General features: G+C 27.5%; 2 protein-coding genes and 1 long non-coding RNA gene across 14 annotated transcripts in view; 1 reads left to right on the forward strand and 2 right to left on the reverse strand.

Annotated features, from left to right (window-relative positions):
- LOC145181099 (putative 3',5'-cyclic phosphodiesterase pde-5) overlaps window positions 1-10,603 on the reverse strand; it is a 20,656-nt gene extending 10,053 nt beyond the window's left edge. For 3 of the 11 annotated variants that reach the window (XR_016456245.1, XR_016456244.1, XM_090099852.1), the window contains exons 1-10: window positions 10,272-10,603; window positions 9,852-10,019; window positions 8,785-8,816; window positions 1,982-2,099; window positions 1,455-1,504; window positions 1,328-1,356; window positions 1,153-1,249; window positions 934-967; window positions 734-793; window positions 577-635 (exon numbers count right to left, since the gene is read on the reverse strand). Coding sequence is in view for 6 of the 11 variants with exons in the window: in XM_090099852.1 (XP_089955978.1) it covers window positions 577-635; window positions 734-793; window positions 934-967; window positions 1,153-1,249; window positions 1,328-1,356; window positions 1,455-1,504; window positions 1,982-2,099; window positions 8,785-8,816; window positions 9,852-10,019; window positions 10,272-10,506 (882 nt within the window). In the remaining 5 variants the exon portion in view is untranslated. Of the gene's footprint in view, window positions 1-576; window positions 636-733; window positions 794-933; window positions 968-1,152; window positions 1,250-1,327; window positions 1,357-1,454; window positions 1,505-1,981; window positions 2,100-4,548; window positions 4,718-8,784; window positions 8,817-9,197; window positions 9,354-9,851; window positions 10,020-10,271 lie in introns of those variants that run through there. The other 8 variants (XR_016456247.1, XM_090099854.1, XR_016456246.1 and 5 more) reach the window with 6 other exon arrangements.
- On the forward strand, window positions 9,267-10,622 carry LOC149883197 (uncharacterized). The gene is made up of 2 exons (XR_016456253.1): window positions 9,267-9,662; window positions 10,279-10,622. It is a non-coding gene; the product is annotated as an uncharacterized LOC149883197 (long non-coding RNA).
- Window positions 10,623-11,591: 969 nt separating this feature from the next.
- On the reverse strand, window positions 11,592-16,978 carry LOC145181506 (large ribosomal subunit protein mL55-like). 2 transcript variants are annotated; one of them, XM_090065476.1, is made up of 6 exons: window positions 16,828-16,978; window positions 16,647-16,704; window positions 12,615-12,738; window positions 12,356-12,515; window positions 12,092-12,135; window positions 11,592-11,899 (listed from the first exon to the last, which is right to left on the reverse strand). In XM_090065476.1, the coding sequence occupies exons 3-6, from the start codon at window positions 12,632-12,634 to the stop codon at window positions 11,635-11,637; spliced, it is 489 nt and encodes a 162-aa protein (XP_089921602.1). In that variant the 5' UTR covers window positions 12,635-12,738; window positions 16,647-16,704; window positions 16,828-16,978; the 3' UTR covers window positions 11,592-11,634. The 2 variants fall into 2 exon arrangements, with proteins under 2 accessions (XP_089921602.1, XP_089921603.1); XM_090065477.1 differs by lacking the exons at window positions 12,356-12,515; window positions 12,615-12,738 and having other exon boundaries at window positions 16,828-16,977.
- Between the last annotated feature and the right edge of the window lie 1,557 nt (window positions 16,979-18,535).

Genomic DNA, 18,535 nt, shown 5'->3' on the forward strand with positions numbered 1-18,535 from the left:
AAGTTGTTATTCTGCAACACAATAATACAAGACCACTGCTTAAGATGAACCACGGAAAAAATTAATGAATTGGGGTGGAAGGTACTGACTCACCCACCATATTCATGTGACATTACACCATTGGATTTCCATTTATTTCAATTACTACAATATTCTCTATGTGACAAAAAATTTGAAAATTTGGATGATACCCAAAATGCTATTTCCAGGTACTTTGCTCAAAAACCAATTGATTTTTATCAATCCAGCAGTGAAAACTTTTCACGTTAGATGCCAAAAAGTTGTTGATAATGAGGCTGATTACATCACTGATTAAAAATAAAAACAATTTAAAAATTTACTTGTTTGAATTTAATGTAAAAAAACATTACTTTCCAATACCCCTAATGTTTTGCAGAATATAACTTTGATAATATTTATCAGTGCTTTTCAATTCAACTAAGTACTACCTTTTAGAAAAGAAAGACAAAATTGAGAAAGAGAATACAAAAAATGAAATATTTTATTTCTTACAACTTAAAAAAAATTAATTATTTTTATCAAACTGAGAATTCTTTATTTGATAGCATAAATTACTTGATTGTCTTTTTCAGTAAATGCTGGCAAACCAGACATGCGATTTAATTGAACAACTCCTAATATTTAAAAAAAAAAAGCATTTTAAACAATTTTTTTAAATCAAAAAAGAACAAAAAAAATTTAGAAAAAGCATTTTTCACAAATTCAAACACACCTGCCAAATCACCATGTGGTAAAATTATAGGTGAGCACAATATAGACCCAATATTGCTATCTAAAAAAAAACTTTTGAAAATGACTATAAAAAGTGATTTAGAAAAATGCCTTTTTCAGACTGTTCTACTACACTATCCCAGTCTATATATACTAATAGCAATGAAGAATAATACTACAATTGCATAACATTGGACAAACCTGCAAAACCAACACCAAGAGGAAACCGCTGATCCTATAAACCAAAAACATGCAAAACTAGCCAAACAGGAAGTAAGAAATTTTTTTTTTACAGGCTCTTTTGTTCTGCAGTCAGGGTTTTCAAGTTGTGATTTTACAACTTAAGTTTTTCAATTTGATATTTAAACTGATCCGCAAAAACATTCAAAGTAATATTTTTCTATCAAACAAAGAACTTACAACAAAAGGTTTCTCAAATATAATAGTTTCAAGTGTTGCAGCAACAAAACAGGGTAATGTAGAACCCTCCTTAATAGTTTGCAAATTAATAGGTGTCCTAAAAATTAAATGATAAAATACTCATATATACACTAAAATTGATTTTTATATATCCAACAAAAAAGATACAACTTACAATGACTCTGGCATGTAAGGCCATATACTCTAAATTGAATATAAATCAAATGAAAGTTAACTACATAGTTTATACTTTTACATGCATGATAACTAAAAATAATAATATATTTATCATTTGAATAAACCTTAGCATTTTCATCTGCAAGATACAAAACATAGTCAGCAGCATCTAGAACTATTTAAAAGAATAATGATTTAGAACAGTATACCTTTTGTATAACATTAGGTAAAAAAAAAAATGTATATATATATATATATATATATATATATATATATATATATATATATATATATATATATATACATTTATATAAATATATATACATATGTATATATATATATATGTATATATATATGCATATATATATATATATATATATATATATATATATATATATATATATATATATATATATATATATATATATATATATATATATATATATATATATATATATACATTTATATAAATATATATATATATGTATATATATATGTATATATATATGCATATATATATATATATATATAAAGCTTATATACATTATCTAAAAATAGTTAATACACATTATCTACTAAGTTGATATACATTATCTATAAACTACTTTACATATATTCTGTTTCTATTTAATGAAATATCAAAATTGTAAACCTGAAGCACAGCAGTTAGCAATTTGAGTAAGCAAACTTCCACGAACATCTCCCATTAAGTTATGAGCTTTTTCAACAAATGTTCCCATGAATCGTTGGCGTTCAAAACTGGAGGTGTTCTAAATAAGTAGAAGAATTTTAATTAGAACTTATAAACAATCATTACCAAGCATAATTTTTAATGCTATTTTATAGATACCAAGCAGTTGTATTATATAGTGAATACTTTTTTAAAAATAATGCAAATACCTTTTTTAGGGGATTTTGCTAAATAGAATAAGCATTGTTTTAAATTTAGATTATTAAGTTTAATTTTTAATTGATTCTGCTTTAATTTTTAATTGATTCTGCTTTAAGTGTTGCTTTTTTAAATTACAATTTCAAAAATTTGAATATGTTCTATAGAATTTCTAAAATATGTTCAATAACTTCAAACTCATTTTAACATCAATAGATTATTATAGTTATTACAATGTGTATTATACATGTGTGTCTGATAACTTTCTCTGTTATTCTAACTTATTCTTTGTCAAATCTCACAACAGAGCCATTTTATTCAATTGAGCACAATATATGGCACCTGGAAATAGGAAATGGACCCTTGTTCAGAATTGTCTAAAAGAAAGATAACAGATAATTCTAGAAACTCATGATAGTCATCTTACAGTTGCTGCACTTCTAAATATACTTAAGCAAACTAAAGATACCATCTCAAGAAGATGTACCAAGAATTTCACTGATTTTTCTGTTAAAGCTGGTTAAAAATTCTTCAATCAATGAACTGTCAGTGCTCCCAAAATTGTTCATAGAGCAAAATTTGATTAACCACATTTTCCTCAAATGTTGCACCAACCACTAACTCAATTATATGATGGCAAGATCCCAAGAATAGTAAATCTCAGCCAAACTTTGGCTTAACGATACTTCAAGTACACAAATAAGTTCCAGCACTAGACAATCTAGATTCAAAGCACAATGCTACAACTCATTTAATAACGCCATACTCCTCAAAGTATCCAACAGTGTCAGCAGCTTAAACCATTCCTGATGCAAGCTTTGGAACACCAAGTAGTTGCTTACTACAATACCAAATACTAGAACTGGACAGTCTGCATGCATGGTGGAAGTTAAATACACCATTAACTTGCCATTATAGTGTACTGCTAAAGATACAGCAACTTTAAACTCAGTTTTTAGTTGTGTGATTTAAGAGCACAATGGGTGGCTCTGAAACAATGAAAGTGGACTTCCATTTCTTGATGAGAGGTTTATTTGGTTAAGCAACATAGTGTTCAGTTGCTTTCTTTTTGAGTTTGAGTTTTTTTCAGTTGCTTTCTTTTTTAATTCACCAGCGGAAGATGGTGGATCAAGGCAAAGTTGAGCCATGTACATAGCTCCCATCAACCCTGTTTTTCTTTTTTGCCTCAGAGCTATATAAAATTTTTCGTCTTCTGGAATGGTGATTAGCGTAAAAGCATCAGTATGAGCAATATCAAAGAAATTGTAGAATTATTCCATAAATTTGCCTTCCTTTGTTTTGTGACCTGTAGTGTGTCAAGTTTATGTTTCTGCAGAGCCTTCCCCTCACTGAACAACTTCTGCAACTTCTGGATAGTATGCTGCTTAGAGCAAACTGGAATTTCAGCCTTATGCTGTATTTTTGCCTTTGTCTGAACATTTGTTGACTGACATCTCTAACAGTATTTTTCTCAACCTTGTTATGATGGAGAAAGTATCCAATGGTTTGATGTAAGAGAGCAACTTAGCTCCACAAATTTTTTGTTTGTACAAGCCAAGCAAATAAAAGTATTATTAGATTTTATTACTTAAAAGTAATTATTATTTTGTGCAAAAAAGAAACTAAATTAAGAAATAATCGACTAACTGATAATAATCATTTTGCAAATATGAATACTGAAATAATATAAACAGCACAATTCTAAATTTTTGACTTATGAGGCCCAATTCTAAGCATTATCCTATTTGCATAAAGTTTTTTAAAAAGTTATTTTTTCATGAACCTCACAAGATTTTTATTTATTTAAGATCTAAAAAGTTATTTCCTTCTTCAATTCTTTAAAAAAAACGCTTGAACTCTTTTTTTATGTTTATTTTTTTAATAATACTATATTGCTGATGTAAAAAAAATTAATTTCCTTTCAATTTGTGGCACTTTGAAGTATAGTTTGTTTTTTTTTATCATCGTCACTTTCAACTTTTGAGCAAAAGCACAGATACAAATAACAGACAGGCAGCATAATAAAAAAAAACTTGGCTAAACAGTTCTTATTATCATAAGTAAAATTTTTACTGAAAAATTTTACTTATGATAATACTTAATTTTTTTAACTGAAAATTTATGGTTAAACTTTATTTTGCTTTCATTTTTTAAAGTTAATTTTTAAATCAACCTTATTCAAAGTTGACAAAACAACGAAAATAAATTAATCGATGTTCAACATGTTAATGATTAAATGATAATAGGTTTTAAACTGTAACGATAATTTTTTTTTTTTTAAACTTATTTTAATGATTTGAAAAGTAAAAATTAGATTGAGATATTTTTACCTAAAATTTACTTCAACGCTCTTCATTTTAAAAATTCTCTTTAAAAACAACTCGTGTTCGTTTTGAAATCCATATTTGTTTACAACAGTAACCAGGGGTCAATAAACTTACGCTTTCGCAACAATGCGAACTTCTTGAAAACGCAAAAATTATCATGCACGAAAATATCTCCGTCTTAAAAAAACAAAGAAATTAGTTAGCGATTGTAATAAGAAATCACTGATTCTTAATTAGATTTTTAAACAGCAACAAAATTGTTTATCGATTAGTACGATAAGTACGATAAACATCTACATTCGTATTTTTTAAATAGCATCAACTCCTGATATAAACGATTTTCGTAAGTTTAATATCTTACATTAAAATATTGGCATTTACAAAAGATTCCCTCAACTTTACCATAAATTAGGTATAAACAAGATTTAAGCTTAGAAGCTCCTGTATAAATCAAAGTTCTGCACAAGCAGGATAACACAAAATAAGATAATGAAAATGATAAAGGATCATAAGTAGTGACTTGTGAAATTGATTTACGTGCTTGAGTTAAGGTAATGGATACGGTTTCTTGGATAACTCCATTTACTTTTATAAATTTTCATCCTGATATCGAGTAAAACTCTTAAAGCTGCTCATAAGTATTTGTTACTAAAACTTTGAATTCTTTGTGAAAGTGATATATCAAATAAAACTCATAAGTTAAATTTTTTTCTTTAATACCGTATTTTATTTGCATGCGCTGGAGGAAAAATAACTATTTCTTTATGTAATTTTTTAACTCTAAGGTATGGTGTGTGTTAATCCTTTGGTTAGCTATTTGCCTGACATTTAAGACTTTTTAAAATATCATTATTTTATATGGCGTCTTTTTGCCTTTAATTTCAATGTTCTCTGAGAAAACTAAGCAAAAGTCACCAAGTTTTACATGGAATTAAAAAGGAAACATTTTTTAGTTAAAAACCTTCAAAATTCTTCATTTTAATTTGAATTTCAACACTTTCTAGCCGCAGAAAAATTTCTTACTTTTCAACAAGGTATTTATTTCAAGCTGGTAAATTACCTTCTTGAAAACCTGCCCCAAAACAACAGAAAATGTAAAACTACAGGTACTAATTTTTGATTTTAAAAAACTTATTTAAAAAACTTATTTCACGCAAAGATTAGGGGTTCTTCCTCCACACTTATTCATTTGTTCTTTAAACTTGGTGCAGATCGTAGATTCGAATGCAGATCGTATTCGAATGCAGTGCAGATCGTAGATTCGAACATGAACATTTTACTTATTCCAGGTTTAACCGAAAATTTTTGATGTAAGAACTTTTGTGTATTCCCTTCCGAGTATTTTATTCAGTTATGGTGACTTGATTAGTCAATATCCGACTACATTTTTACATTATGATCATAATTTAAAATACAAAACTTTATCGTTATTTTCTTTTGGCAGTAAAGGTACTTTCGTATCTTTTGGTATTGTATCTGATAACAATGGTTGTTTGTGTTCGAGTTTGTAAATAATAAGATTTTTTGTATTCATCGTCTAAAGTTCCTATGAAATATTTGAGTTGTTTGACATGAGTGCGAGGAATGAACAAAAAAAAAATAATTTTAATTCGAGGAAATTACAGAAATTTTATAGAAGTGATCTCAAAATTTCTAATCTTGTTTTTTTGGGGGATTTATAGCCTTGCAGCATTGCAAACAAACGTAGAGGACTGTAATAGAAATAATGACGAAAACTACTTTCAATTACTGAATAAACAGAATCAAGTTCTTGAATTGAAAGGTAACCAGGTTCACCAAACTTTAATGATGCTATATTTTGCTGAATAGGGAAAATATGGGTGTTAGAGCTGAAACGGTAACACCCACATCTCCCCTATTCCTTTCCGCGCTGCTGACTTAGACGAACAGTTCAGAAATCGAAGTCCGTCTTTTTGTTCGAATAACAACCTAATCCATTAATTATGTTAAGGAAGTTGGTTTTAATACATAAAAAGGTGAATAACTTTTTAAATTTCAAAAGACGGACGGTGAAGTAAAGATTTAACGCATAAGTTCGCATTGTTTCGTAAAACTTAGATTTGGTTTATTCAAAACTTGATTAGGTTTCGCATTTTTGTGAACTACAGTTTGTACATTTAAAAACCAGCTTATGAAACCTTACTTATGAAATTTTTCTTCTTTTTTTTTTTTGCTACGGGTGTAGAAGTACAACAAAAATATATATGCTAGTGACTAAGTTCAGTAGCTAAAGCAGCATAGAACAGTGACACAACACACTTCCATCGCACAGTGACCCAGATTAATCTAAAAGCGGCAAAAAGTCAAAAAAAAAAGTGAATGCTTTTATTGTTTTTAGACTTAAAATGTTTAAGTAAACCACTTTTTGATGTAAAACCAACTTTAAATAATTCCATAGATATTGTTCATGTGTAATTTTAACGGGATGTGCAAAAAGTTAAACTTATCACCATAAAATTATAAAAATATAAGGTATGTTTATCTTGTAATCAAACTTATTTTCCACCTCCTTACAAAACTTCATTACCATTTTTGTTAAAATATTAAGTGCTTAGATAATAAGTTTATTTGCTTTTTTTTTTTTTTTAAACAAATTTAAAAAACAAGTTCTTTTTAATTTTTTTTTGAAAATTAAAATTTTAATGCACAATTTCAAACATAAGTGTCAGCCAAAAAAAAGTTCCACGTTTTTTACTAAAAATGGTATTTAGAATTTTAAAGTTCGCTAACGCGCGTTTTAACGCGTACATGTGCGTTATACGGGTAATTAGTGCATGTGAAAATAATTTTATTCCTAATTTGAATTCCTTGACCCCAAAAACCCTATATTGATGTATAGTATATGTTTAATGCACATGTATTTCGTAGTAAGGTGATTTTTGCCGCTTTTAACTTAATCTGGGTCACTATGCATCGTATTAAAAAAGATGCTCCAATAAGAATTAATTTTAAATTTTAAATTATTACTTTTTTCACATTTTGTGAAAAATTGTAAAATTTTTCTTTGAATTTTTACGTATCCAAAACATTATTCAGTTTTTTTTAGTCACAATTCACAAGATTATAAATACGGACAGTAGAAAATCACGGAAGCCGAATTTTCCACGCGTTTTTTTTGTCAGTTTTGTTGGCATTTTAGTAGCTTTGCAGTTTAAATCTTAGATCCTGAAGCTAAATTTAGCAAAAAATTGCAAAAAATTGCAAAAAACACTGCAAATCTCGGCAACTGAAAAAAAACAAACAATAATAATAAAAATAAAAGACAATGTAGAAAACACAGCAACCGACGAAAAACATGGAAAACAGGCCTTTCGAGATTTTCTTCTGTTCGTGATGGTAATCTAAAGTTTATCACTCTCTTAATTAGTTTATGTTAAAGTAGATGCAAACTGCTTTCAATATATTAAGAAGTTGAAATACCTTTTAAATAAACAATAATTTAAAAAATATTTTCTAAATGTAATTGATTGAAGTAACATTGTTAAAAAAAAAGCGCAGCCTAACTTAAATATAAAAAAGAAGAATTTTTAAGACTGAACCCTAATTCCATTTTGGATGAAAAAAAAAGATCCTCAGTTTTGAAAAAGGAACATTTCTTTGAGTTTTGTCAGTTCTACGAATTAACAAAGCCCAATAGGAATAAAACTAATGCAGCTGACAAATACTCTCAATGAAATATTTTACAAGAAATTGAGATGTAAAGCAATTTATCATTCTGTTTGTTGATCTTTAAGAGGTAACAACAAAGCGACGGTGAACTCAGCGATACCATAAGAAAAACAGTAATTTTTTAGCATTTTCGTTTCACCTCAAATATTAAAGAAACTTGCGCACAATAAAAGCACGTTGTTGCTCAGAAAAGAATTGTTGTGATGCGATAAAGGTTTAATTCACAACAGCACCATTTTTTATAACAAAAAATTGAAAAACGTTTTCTTATGGCAAAAATTATGACAAAGGAGTAATGGCGATGTTGTTACATAACTAGTTAAAGTTTTTTATTATCAACTTTAACTTATGTAACAAATATGTCATAATTATCCAGATGTCACCTAAAAGCCTGGTTTGTTACCTGACGGTTCATAAAAATCGAGGAAACGGCTTTTTTTTTTGTCTTGTTTTTTTGACAATATTTGAGTTTTTTAAAATTAGGTAAAAAATTTGTTACAAAAGCCTAAAGCTCGCCTTACAAAATGAAGTAAAATTTATTCAGCTTACTTTCCAGGAAGTGCTTGAAGGAATGTCATAACCTAAAGTAAGCAAGTAAAAATCGTATCAATACTTTTTTTTAGAATATATATATATATATATATATATATATATATATATATATATATATATATATATATATATATATATATACTAAAAAAAAGATATTATAACACAACTTATACAAGTTAATAATTTACTAAAATATAACTAATACAGAATATTGGAGCAATCAATAGTTCGTTGCATATATCAATGTTATGTTTATTTAATTTGTAAATAAATTAATGTTAATTGTGCGTAAGAATTTTTCGATTTTTAATTATCTTATTAATTGTATTTGATTTAGTTCGATTACTAAATTATATTCGATTTTTACTATTCTACTTTGTTATTTTAGTATGTTAAATTACATTACATACCACTTTATTGATTTATTCTTTTTTATTATTCGTTTTTAACAATAATTAGAAAAAACGGAAATTCAGAAATCTTTCTACAAAAGATTGATCGAACTAACGTTGTTTTATGATACCACTAACGAACATTAACAGTATCATAAAACAACGTATATAGTTATAAAAACTATATGAATGAACTTTTTAAAACCTCCTGGGTTTTAAATTTTTGTGTCTACATTGCTATGTTAGAATAATTAAAAACGCTTTTGTTAACTTCGAGTTTGTTTATAAGAAGATTTTAAAAAGTGAGTTAAACAAAGGCGTGAAAAAAAAACTTATTTTTCCTTAGAAATAAATCTTCAATCCATTTAAATTGTGGAAAAATAATGATTTTTACAATTATTTACTACTTCAATTACTCGTCTATAGATGGCTATTAGAAAAAAAATGGAATAATAGAAAAGAAAGCAAAAGAAAAAGTGGGAGGTTAACACTTTCTTACCTTTTTTTTGAAAAATATTAATTTGCATATATGTCAGTTTTTTTTTTTTTTTTTTTAAGGGGGGGGGGGGGGGAGTTTTTTGTTAACTCAGCCCATAGCTTTTTTTTGTGTTTAAATTTAAAAGGTGTTATTTGTTGCTTTTTATCTTGATGGTAAATATAATTTCTGCTTACCGACTAAGGATGCAAAGGTGATATTGTCTTGAAACTTTGAGTATGTCTTTCCACCAAGCCACAACTCCAACATCTCAACACTAACATGTTCTTGGACGAAGCTCTCCAAAATATTAGGACTCTCTTTTAAAAACGAGAATATGATTTCTGGATCAAGCGTAGTTAAATCTAATGAATAATAAAAGCTATACAATATGATATTACTAAAATTGTAATTAGATATGATAATTATAACTTTTTGTTATGTAATGTTTAGGCTTCATTAAGCGATATACAGCGTGCGTTTTATTTGTGAACAATTTTTCGTTTTTATTAGAAATATATATATTTTTCTAGCCTGATTTTACATAGTTCTTTGGTTTTCTTTAAAGAAATAAAATATTGGAAATAAATTTTAATCTATATATAGAAATATTTTACCTTTTAGGAAAATATGCGGATCAACATTTGAATGCTTGCTGGTTGGAGATACAATTTCCATTTTGTCGAGGCTTTGAAGAGGTTTACGGAACGGACCTTCTGCAATTATGTTCATAAAGTCTGTAAATTCTTTCGATCCTCCCCTGTTTTTTTCTGGACTCCTAGCGGATTTATCAGTTTTTAATGAGCGTAAAGGTGGAAGAGGACTATTAGCATTTCTTTGTTTGCTCGACATGATGAAACAAGTTAAGCCTTTTAAAAGTGAAAAATTACCGGCCTCGTTTTAACATTTTTTTATTTTAGTCAACAATCTGCATATTTCCATACTTTCTATGAAATATTTTGAAAATACATGAGTGTCATTATTAAATCTAACATTTTGACTATTCCCATAATGCTCTACTTGAATTTTTAAATAAAACAACAATAAAAGCAAGAATAAAACTTAGACTTAAATTCCTGAATTTGACGTTGGTTAAAATAATAAACACATTTCTTCATCATGATTATCAAGTTCTAATAAAAATGCTTAAAAAGAACATTCAGTGTTTGATGAAGTTAAAGCAATCCATAAAAATTCGGCGAAACTTCTCAAACTTACTGCAATTTTTTTTTTTTTTTTCTTTTCTTAAACTGTTTTTAATTTTTTTAAAATGAAATTTTTTAAGAAAGGGGACGATAGCAGTGCATCTCCAAATTTTACTAGAACTTTTGGATTGCATGGAAGCTTCAATTCGAGAATCGTTGAGCATCTCAAATGATTTAGTTACGATTAACAAACTTTTAATAATAACAACATAAAAATTTAGCACTAAAATTTTCATGATGAAAAGTCTTAACTGAAAAACAATTTACTTACGAAAAAGAATCTCACAAATTTTTTAAAAACAATTATTTATAGAGATTTAAGCAACCAAAGAGTGTTTAACATGTTAATATTGTGTAAGCCTTTCATATTTTCTAATGTTCGGTCTGTAAGGGGCTTCAATAATTTTAGCGTGAAACAGCTGCACGCAAATAAATACTCTTTTGCCTATTTCAAGCGACTTTTTCTTTACATTGAAGAAATCCTTTTCAATTTTTTTGTTTATTTCTTAATCTCATTATAAAGTAGTGAGAAGAAATAAAAAAATAAAAAATTATTACAGTTTTCTCGTTGAAAGCCAACTTGCTGCATTTTGTCTGTTTTAAAAGGAACTTTATAGTAATTCTTAGAAATCCTCCCCAAACAGTATTTAACATAAATGTTCTCGAAAAGACAAACAAAATTTGCTTCATACTTTCATATTTATATTCTCGCGCGAAAAAAAACAAACTCAATTACAAGCTTCGCATAATATGCTTTAAATAAAATATTTACAAACTACTTTTTAATCTTCATTAACTTTGCCATAGCTCTGCGATCAAATTGAACGTCTTCCTTATATTCCGATATAGTTACTTTTCTTTCGTTTCTTTGTTTTTTTAACCTTGCCTTCATTTGCTCCTCCGTCAAAGAATTAGGGTCAACTGGCAATCTAATGCAACTCATTGGGAGATGATATCTTGTAAAATATGACGACCCGTCTTGATTAATAACACGCACCTTATACATTAAAGGGTACTTTTCTTTTTTTGGTCTTGATAAACTTTGAAGCATAAAAAAAAATTAAAATTTTTCTTAAAATACTGCATTCAGAGTAAACAAGTTAATAAAAATATCGAAACAAAATATTCTACGTAAAGTTTAAGTAATTAAATATTTAAAGTAATTATATACACAAAAAAAACATTTTGCCTTTTAAAATTTTAAACAAATTTAAAAAATGATATAGAATTACCTCATTTCACTCATCCACATTTTCTGAGTTATCTTTGCACTACACTAAATTTAAGATAATAAAATATGTATCAAGCACACAAACGACAGCAATATTCCTTAATTACAGTTTGACAGGTGAAAAGTTTTGAACAAAAGAGCTGTTCTTTCAAAATTTTTGGGTTACTAAAAACAAAATATGTAAAAATGTATATTGGCTCTAGTTTCCATGATATAAGCAATTCACCTAATAAAGAAAGGTTTATAAAATGCATGATCAACTTACACTATAGATTACATAATGAGTATTGGTGACCAATAGATAACTACCACATCTACCAAGATCACTTAATGCCGCAGGAATAAAGGAAGGAATTATCTTTGGCCCATAGATATGTGAACTTTTTAGCAGTGATAAGTTTCTCTTTTGTATGGCAAGGAAAAGGCTACATAAATAACATTCATGTCAAGTGATATTAAATTTCCTTGTAAACAATAAAGCAGGAAATAACTTGAAAGTGATTGAAAAACTCATTCAGGCATACAAACATCTTGGTTGAAACATGTCCTTAAAGATTCATTTTGTACACTCTCATTTGAACTTTTTACCATCAAATGGTGGAGCAGCAAGTAACAACCATGGAGAATGCTTCCATAAAGATATTGGAGCTATGGAAAAAAGATATGGTATTTGAGTCCATGAATGCTTACAGATTACTGCTAGACAATTGCAACATATAATCCTATCCTTGAATACAAAAGAGAGTAATGAGAAGCAGAAGGGACACAAACTGAAGACAACATTAGTGAGAGATTTAGAATACTTTAAACTTTACTAATTTAGTTTTTCTTGATAAAAGTAAACAATAGTTTATTGCATACATTAACTGTTGCCAATTTAATTTAACTAAATTTTAATAAAAACAAACGGGTTTACTTTTATATTTGTTTGGTTTCGGCAGATTATTTACTTATTGTCTGTAGTTTGAAAATGTAAACTTTCTGTTTGCATGAAAACTAGAGCCAAATTACAGATTTGATTATTACATTTGTTTCAACATGTGAAACTCATTAAGAAATAGTATATTTCATTTCTGAACCTTAAAAAAATTTGTAAACAGTATTACAGAGTAAATAATTAACATCATAATGCAAGATGGACAACATCTGTTAATTTCTATTGCTAATCAAACATTGTTATTGCAATTTATTTTCAGGACAGCTGTTGAAATTAATGATGAACTAAAATTCAGCAAATGGGTGGCTTAAATTTTTCAAAGTACAAAAATACATCAAATGTATAAAACAATGTGTTGCATTAAAAACAAAGTTTTTTAAAGCTGTTTTTTTTATCAAAAGAAGTTGAAAAAAATTTTATTACTTTTTTAAAAAACAACTTAGTACTTTTATTGTTAATAAAAGATGGCTGAAGAGAAAATTTGTAGAAAAATAGCTTATCTTTAGTAAAAAATTTCATAGATTTAAAACAGCTAATGTTTTGATGTGACAAATTCATATACATATTTTAATTAAAATACTTATTTTCATAAACACGCTTAGTACTTGTAAGAAAGAAATTTAAAACATTTAGTTAAGTAACATTATTGTGCAATATTTTCAAAGGGCAAAACAAAATCGTAGAAAGCATGTGATGTTAGTATCAAAAAGTTTTTAACAAAACTTTTCAACTTTGAATGTCTAAATACAAAAATTATTGCAAGTTCTATTTATTTCAAAACTAATATAGAAGCCTATACTTTGTTGTTAAGGTCTTTTTTGTTGTTAGAGAAAACCAAACACCAATGTTTAACTGAGAGAATAAACTTTTGTAGATGTAGAGAGGAAAGTAATAAAAAAGCCAAAGAAATTTGCAGCAGTTATTCTCTTATATTTCCTTTATGTTTGAAGTCATAAAACACTTACAATAACCCTTTATTATCAATCTTGTCTATGCTTTTAGTATGAGGTAAACATGTTGGTAAAAGGTAATCACGTCTAGGGAATATTATTCTCAAACAGTTTGATCAATAGCAGAATAGCTATATCCAAATTAACTGGATTATTACAGCACCATCTACTTAATATTATAAGTCTTCCTGCTTTTGATGATGTAATCATAGAGGTCTACCATCCAGTCTGTATAAAATAGGTAATTGTGTATTTATATATCCACTCCTGTTTATTGTTATCTCTTTTAAAATTTAAAAATTTGGCATAAAATAATCAGATGTGCCATGACACTAAATGAACACTTTCTTAAATTATAAAAAAACACTTTTTAAGCATACATGGCAAAAAAATGCTTAAAGTTAATTGTAACTTTACAAGTGATTTACATATTGAAAAAGTTCAGGAATTATTATAACAATTATTGTTTATATTCATCACAGTATTTATTTCTTGTCTTTTTTCTGTATACTAAAGCTAAAAAAAAAAAATTCTTAAAATTAGAAAAAAGTTTCCTTTTTTTAAATTTATTAAAAAGTAACAAAATTTAACTCACCAAAAGTAAAAAAAATTTAATTTATCTTAAAGCAAGAATGAAAGCTAGACAGGCAAGATTTGTCAAAAATAGTGTTTTGTTGTTGTTGTTGTTGTTGTTGTTAAAATGAAATGAAATACAAATTCCTTAAGTTTTGTGGTGCATTGAAGTGACATAAAAAGGACATAATGTAGCATTCAGTTTTATACATTACACATTTACTTATGTAAAGAAGTGTAAAAATTCATTATAAGTGTAAATGCACATAACTTAAATGTAGATAACAAAGAAAAAGATCTAGTTAAAGAGCAGTGGCGTACCTAGGGTAAATAGCGCCTGGGGCAAACACCGATCTCGCGCCCCTCTTCCCCCACATAAAGTGCTTAATTACAATTTTTTAATAAATGATGACACAAACTTTATTTTATATAATATATTTATTTTATATGATATATTATTTCTTAATTTATTTTATATAATTCTCGCTTATTGTATCGCAACCAAGCCTCTTTTGCGCCCCTTTCAGGCTGGCGCCCATGGCACGTGCCCTACCTGCCCTACCCTAGATACGCCACTGTTAAAGAGAAAACTAGTTTCTTACAATTTCATTCAAAAATTATGCTTTCTTGTTTGCGTTACTTTAATTTTCAGGATTATTTAAGTCATACATCAGATAAATTATCATTAACTTCTTACATCAGGAAGTACATTTCATTAGTGAAATACTGTTTACTTTTTTTATAAATAGTACATTTAGCCAATTGAACAATAAACCAATTTAACAAATGAGTATGTATGATTTTACTCAGATTTCAAATGAGTATGTATGATTTTACTTAGATTTGTTTCCTCTTTGATGTCATATTTTCCTCTGTGATTCATTTGTAAAATAATTAATTTGGTAAAAAAAATTTTATGTAAGTAATGTACAACCTGTTCTTTGGTTCTTAGAGGCTTTAGAAGTGGTATTTGAGGAGTATCATTTTTCCATTCATATTTTCTGATAAAATAATTTGTACATAGTGGTTGATGTATCTTTATAATTGAACTTGTGTATTTTTTTCAACCATCATTTTCAGAGAGTTTAGCACCAGCCCTGGTAACAATTCTTAATTGGCAAAAGTAAGTTTAGAATATGTCCTATGGAAAATAGTCTTCAGTTTCTTTCCATATTCTAACAACCAAATAAGTATATTGATCTACTTTTTTTTAATTTCATACTAAATCCTCAAACATTTTTCTTTAATTTGTGAATTGTGTAAATTCTAGTTCACACCCCTAGCCATTCTTAATTTATCAGGTATAATTTTTTGCCAAAACTTTAACAGCAGTTTTATACAGAATGAGATTGCTTGAGTGCTTCCTCCTGAATGACAACAAAAATCTTTTTTACCAACCAAGTATTTTCCTATCATACAATATAAACCTAACTAATTAGTTCAATTAGTTTATTATACAAATCCAAAAAGTTAAGTCAAGTTTCCTATAAAATAACAGGTATTGGAGGTAGATAATATACCTGGTATTGGGGGATTTTCATTTCAAAATTATAACTTTGTTATTTTTTTTCATTGAGAATTTTTTCAATTTCTGACTTGAAAAAACAAAGCTTAAACTTTTTCTTTCCTGATAAAATTATGTAATAAATGAAAAGAGTAAAATGAACTTTGAAAAGAAGTACTTTTTGAATTTAGATACTTTACTTGCACATCTCCAAGGATGACTTTTGTTATTTTTTTTTGAGCTTAAATTATTTGATAATTTTTTTAATGGGCTTTAACTTAAAAAAAAAAGAGCTAAATATTTGACCAATTAAAATCTAAGCTGTTGATATTATAAAAAATAGTAGGAATTTTACTGTAGCAGACATCTTGACTCAAAAGATTTTGGTTGAGAAGAAGTGAACTTTCATTCTTACATGTTAGAACATACCCTTTCAATAACTCATTTGAAAAATTTAACCCAAACACTTTGAATTATTAAAAAAAAAACGTTAGAAACTCTAAAAAAATCTAACACGAAAGCATACAACTTCCTAGCTGAAAAAGCTAATCTGGCTCAAAATTAAAAGTAACCCATATGTTCATTTGCTTACTTTGTTAATGTCAATCGCTGTAATTCTTGAGAATCGCCATGCCATTTTAACTTTTTAGCTGTAATATAAACGAAAAAATCAATTCAGTATATTTTAGAATATTATATCAGTTATAATAAGTTTAACGCAATAATGCTATTCCAAAAATTTTAAAAGAACGTTAAGATTAGTGTTTCCAAACCTTTTTTGTCCCATGCCCCACCTAAGCCTTTCTAAAATTCTTATGCCCCCTTTACAGCATATATTTAATTTTTAACATTAAAAAATTGAATTGTTAAGGAGATTTAAATGAGAGGTTTTGGAATTGATCATTTTTAAGAACCTTATCCCCCCCCCCCCACCTTGTCACGAGAAACGCTGGTTTAGATTTTTAAGTCTATATACGGACCTGTTGAGAATATATTATTCTAGTCTTGCACAATTATTTTATATTAACTAGATGTCAACTCAATGATATATATTAACTAGATGTTTGACTTCACAAAAATTCCGTAAAAAAAAGTAAAGCAAGTTTTAAAAGTTTTTAATCCCAGTAGCCGTTTCTTTTAAATTGACAACAGTCCATTGATATATCATTGCGTCATTTCAGGTTGGCACAAATCCTTGGGTTAAAGCTATTGAGAATTAAAACCAAGTTGTAATTCTAGTTAAGTTTTAGTCTTGGTTTATAACTTTTTATCAATAATTCAATGACGTTTAACATTTCCTAAAGATGTAATACTCCTTCAAATCCTTCCCCTTTGTATACGACACTGTGGCACATTTGCAATTATGTAAACAATGATGAAAGTGAACAATCATAATTTTAGTGTTCTTATCGAAAAAATAAAAGACTTAGGAACTGGAATCATAACTTTTTAAGTCTCCTTTGCTTTCAAGCTACTAGTCGTTGCGAGACTCCATTTGTTTTGGTCGAGCATTACTTTTAAAATCCGAATATTCATTGTGGTCATTACTTTTCCATCTGTCCATTTGCTGGAGCTCATTTCTTAGTTATATTCGTTTTCAGCAAGTCCAATTGTCCTATAAATAATACTTTTGTAATTTTTTTTGTGAATTGCCAAATAATATTTGTATATCAGCTCACTTCGACACGTTTGTTTATTGTTCGTTTTATTCATTTATCTAAAATAATAAAAGTATATAATTTATTTTGTTTAAATAAGAATTAAATATGATTTAGTAAGATCATGTTGTAAAAAAATGATATATATTAGTAGATTTTTACGATTAATAGCAATCAAAATTTCTGTATGCGTTGTTTAAAATAATTTTTATATTTTGACATACAAATATACATGATTTTATAAAAAAATTGCGATATCTCGCATAACTTATGTTATTTTGTTCAAGACATTGCGCAGAGCTGCTATTAAATTAAAACCAATTTAATTCGATAAAAATAAATTTTAACTTACAGTTTTACGTATGAATGTAAACATGTCACACCGAAAACCTGGCTTTGTTAAACGAATAAAGAGTGATATTTTAACAAACTTCAGAAAATTAGATTCATTTTAAATAACTCATACAAAAAATTTTACTTTAAATGGTATTAATCATAAAAAATCGAAAAAACAAAATCCAGTGTCTATATTTTAGTATAGTCGGATTTTTCAGTTATCACCTGCTATATGTTTATTTATAACACTGGCCAAGGAAAAAACTTTTTTTGCTGACTTGGGTGTGACAGTCGTTTTTAGGTAGTTAGGGGTGCAAATATGTCAATAGTTTTTTTTCAACTACATCACGTTTTTTTATCTATAAGCATTTTGATATTTATCCATGTTTGCCTAACCTGTTGTTACATGTTTTAGAAACTTAGGCTTGTTTGTAATAGTGGACTATGGTCAGTCTGAGTTGACCGTGATATGAGTGATGGTGAATGC

This window comes from Hydra viridissima, unplaced genomic scaffold, assembly GCF_058129835.1.
Source record: "Hydra viridissima isolate aposymbiotic clone 2 unplaced genomic scaffold, HvirCarnegie_v1 scaffold_10, whole genome shotgun sequence".
Taxonomy (NCBI): Eukaryota; Metazoa; Cnidaria; class Hydrozoa; order Anthoathecata; family Hydridae; genus Hydra; species Hydra viridissima.

Bases quoted from the DNA above. Each gene is read 5' to 3' on its own strand.
- LOC145181506 (XM_090065476.1), bottom strand. From the start codon at position 12,634: ATGTTTCAACCAAGATGTTT. The intron at 12,516-12,614 runs GTATGCCTGAAT...TTATTTATGTAG, and splicing joins ATGTTTCAACCAAGATGTTT to CCTTTTCCTTGCCATACAAA. The intron at 11,900-12,091 runs GTAATTCTATAT...TATGCTTCAAAG, and splicing joins ATGTGGATGAGTGAAATGAG to TTTATCAAGACCAAAAAAAG.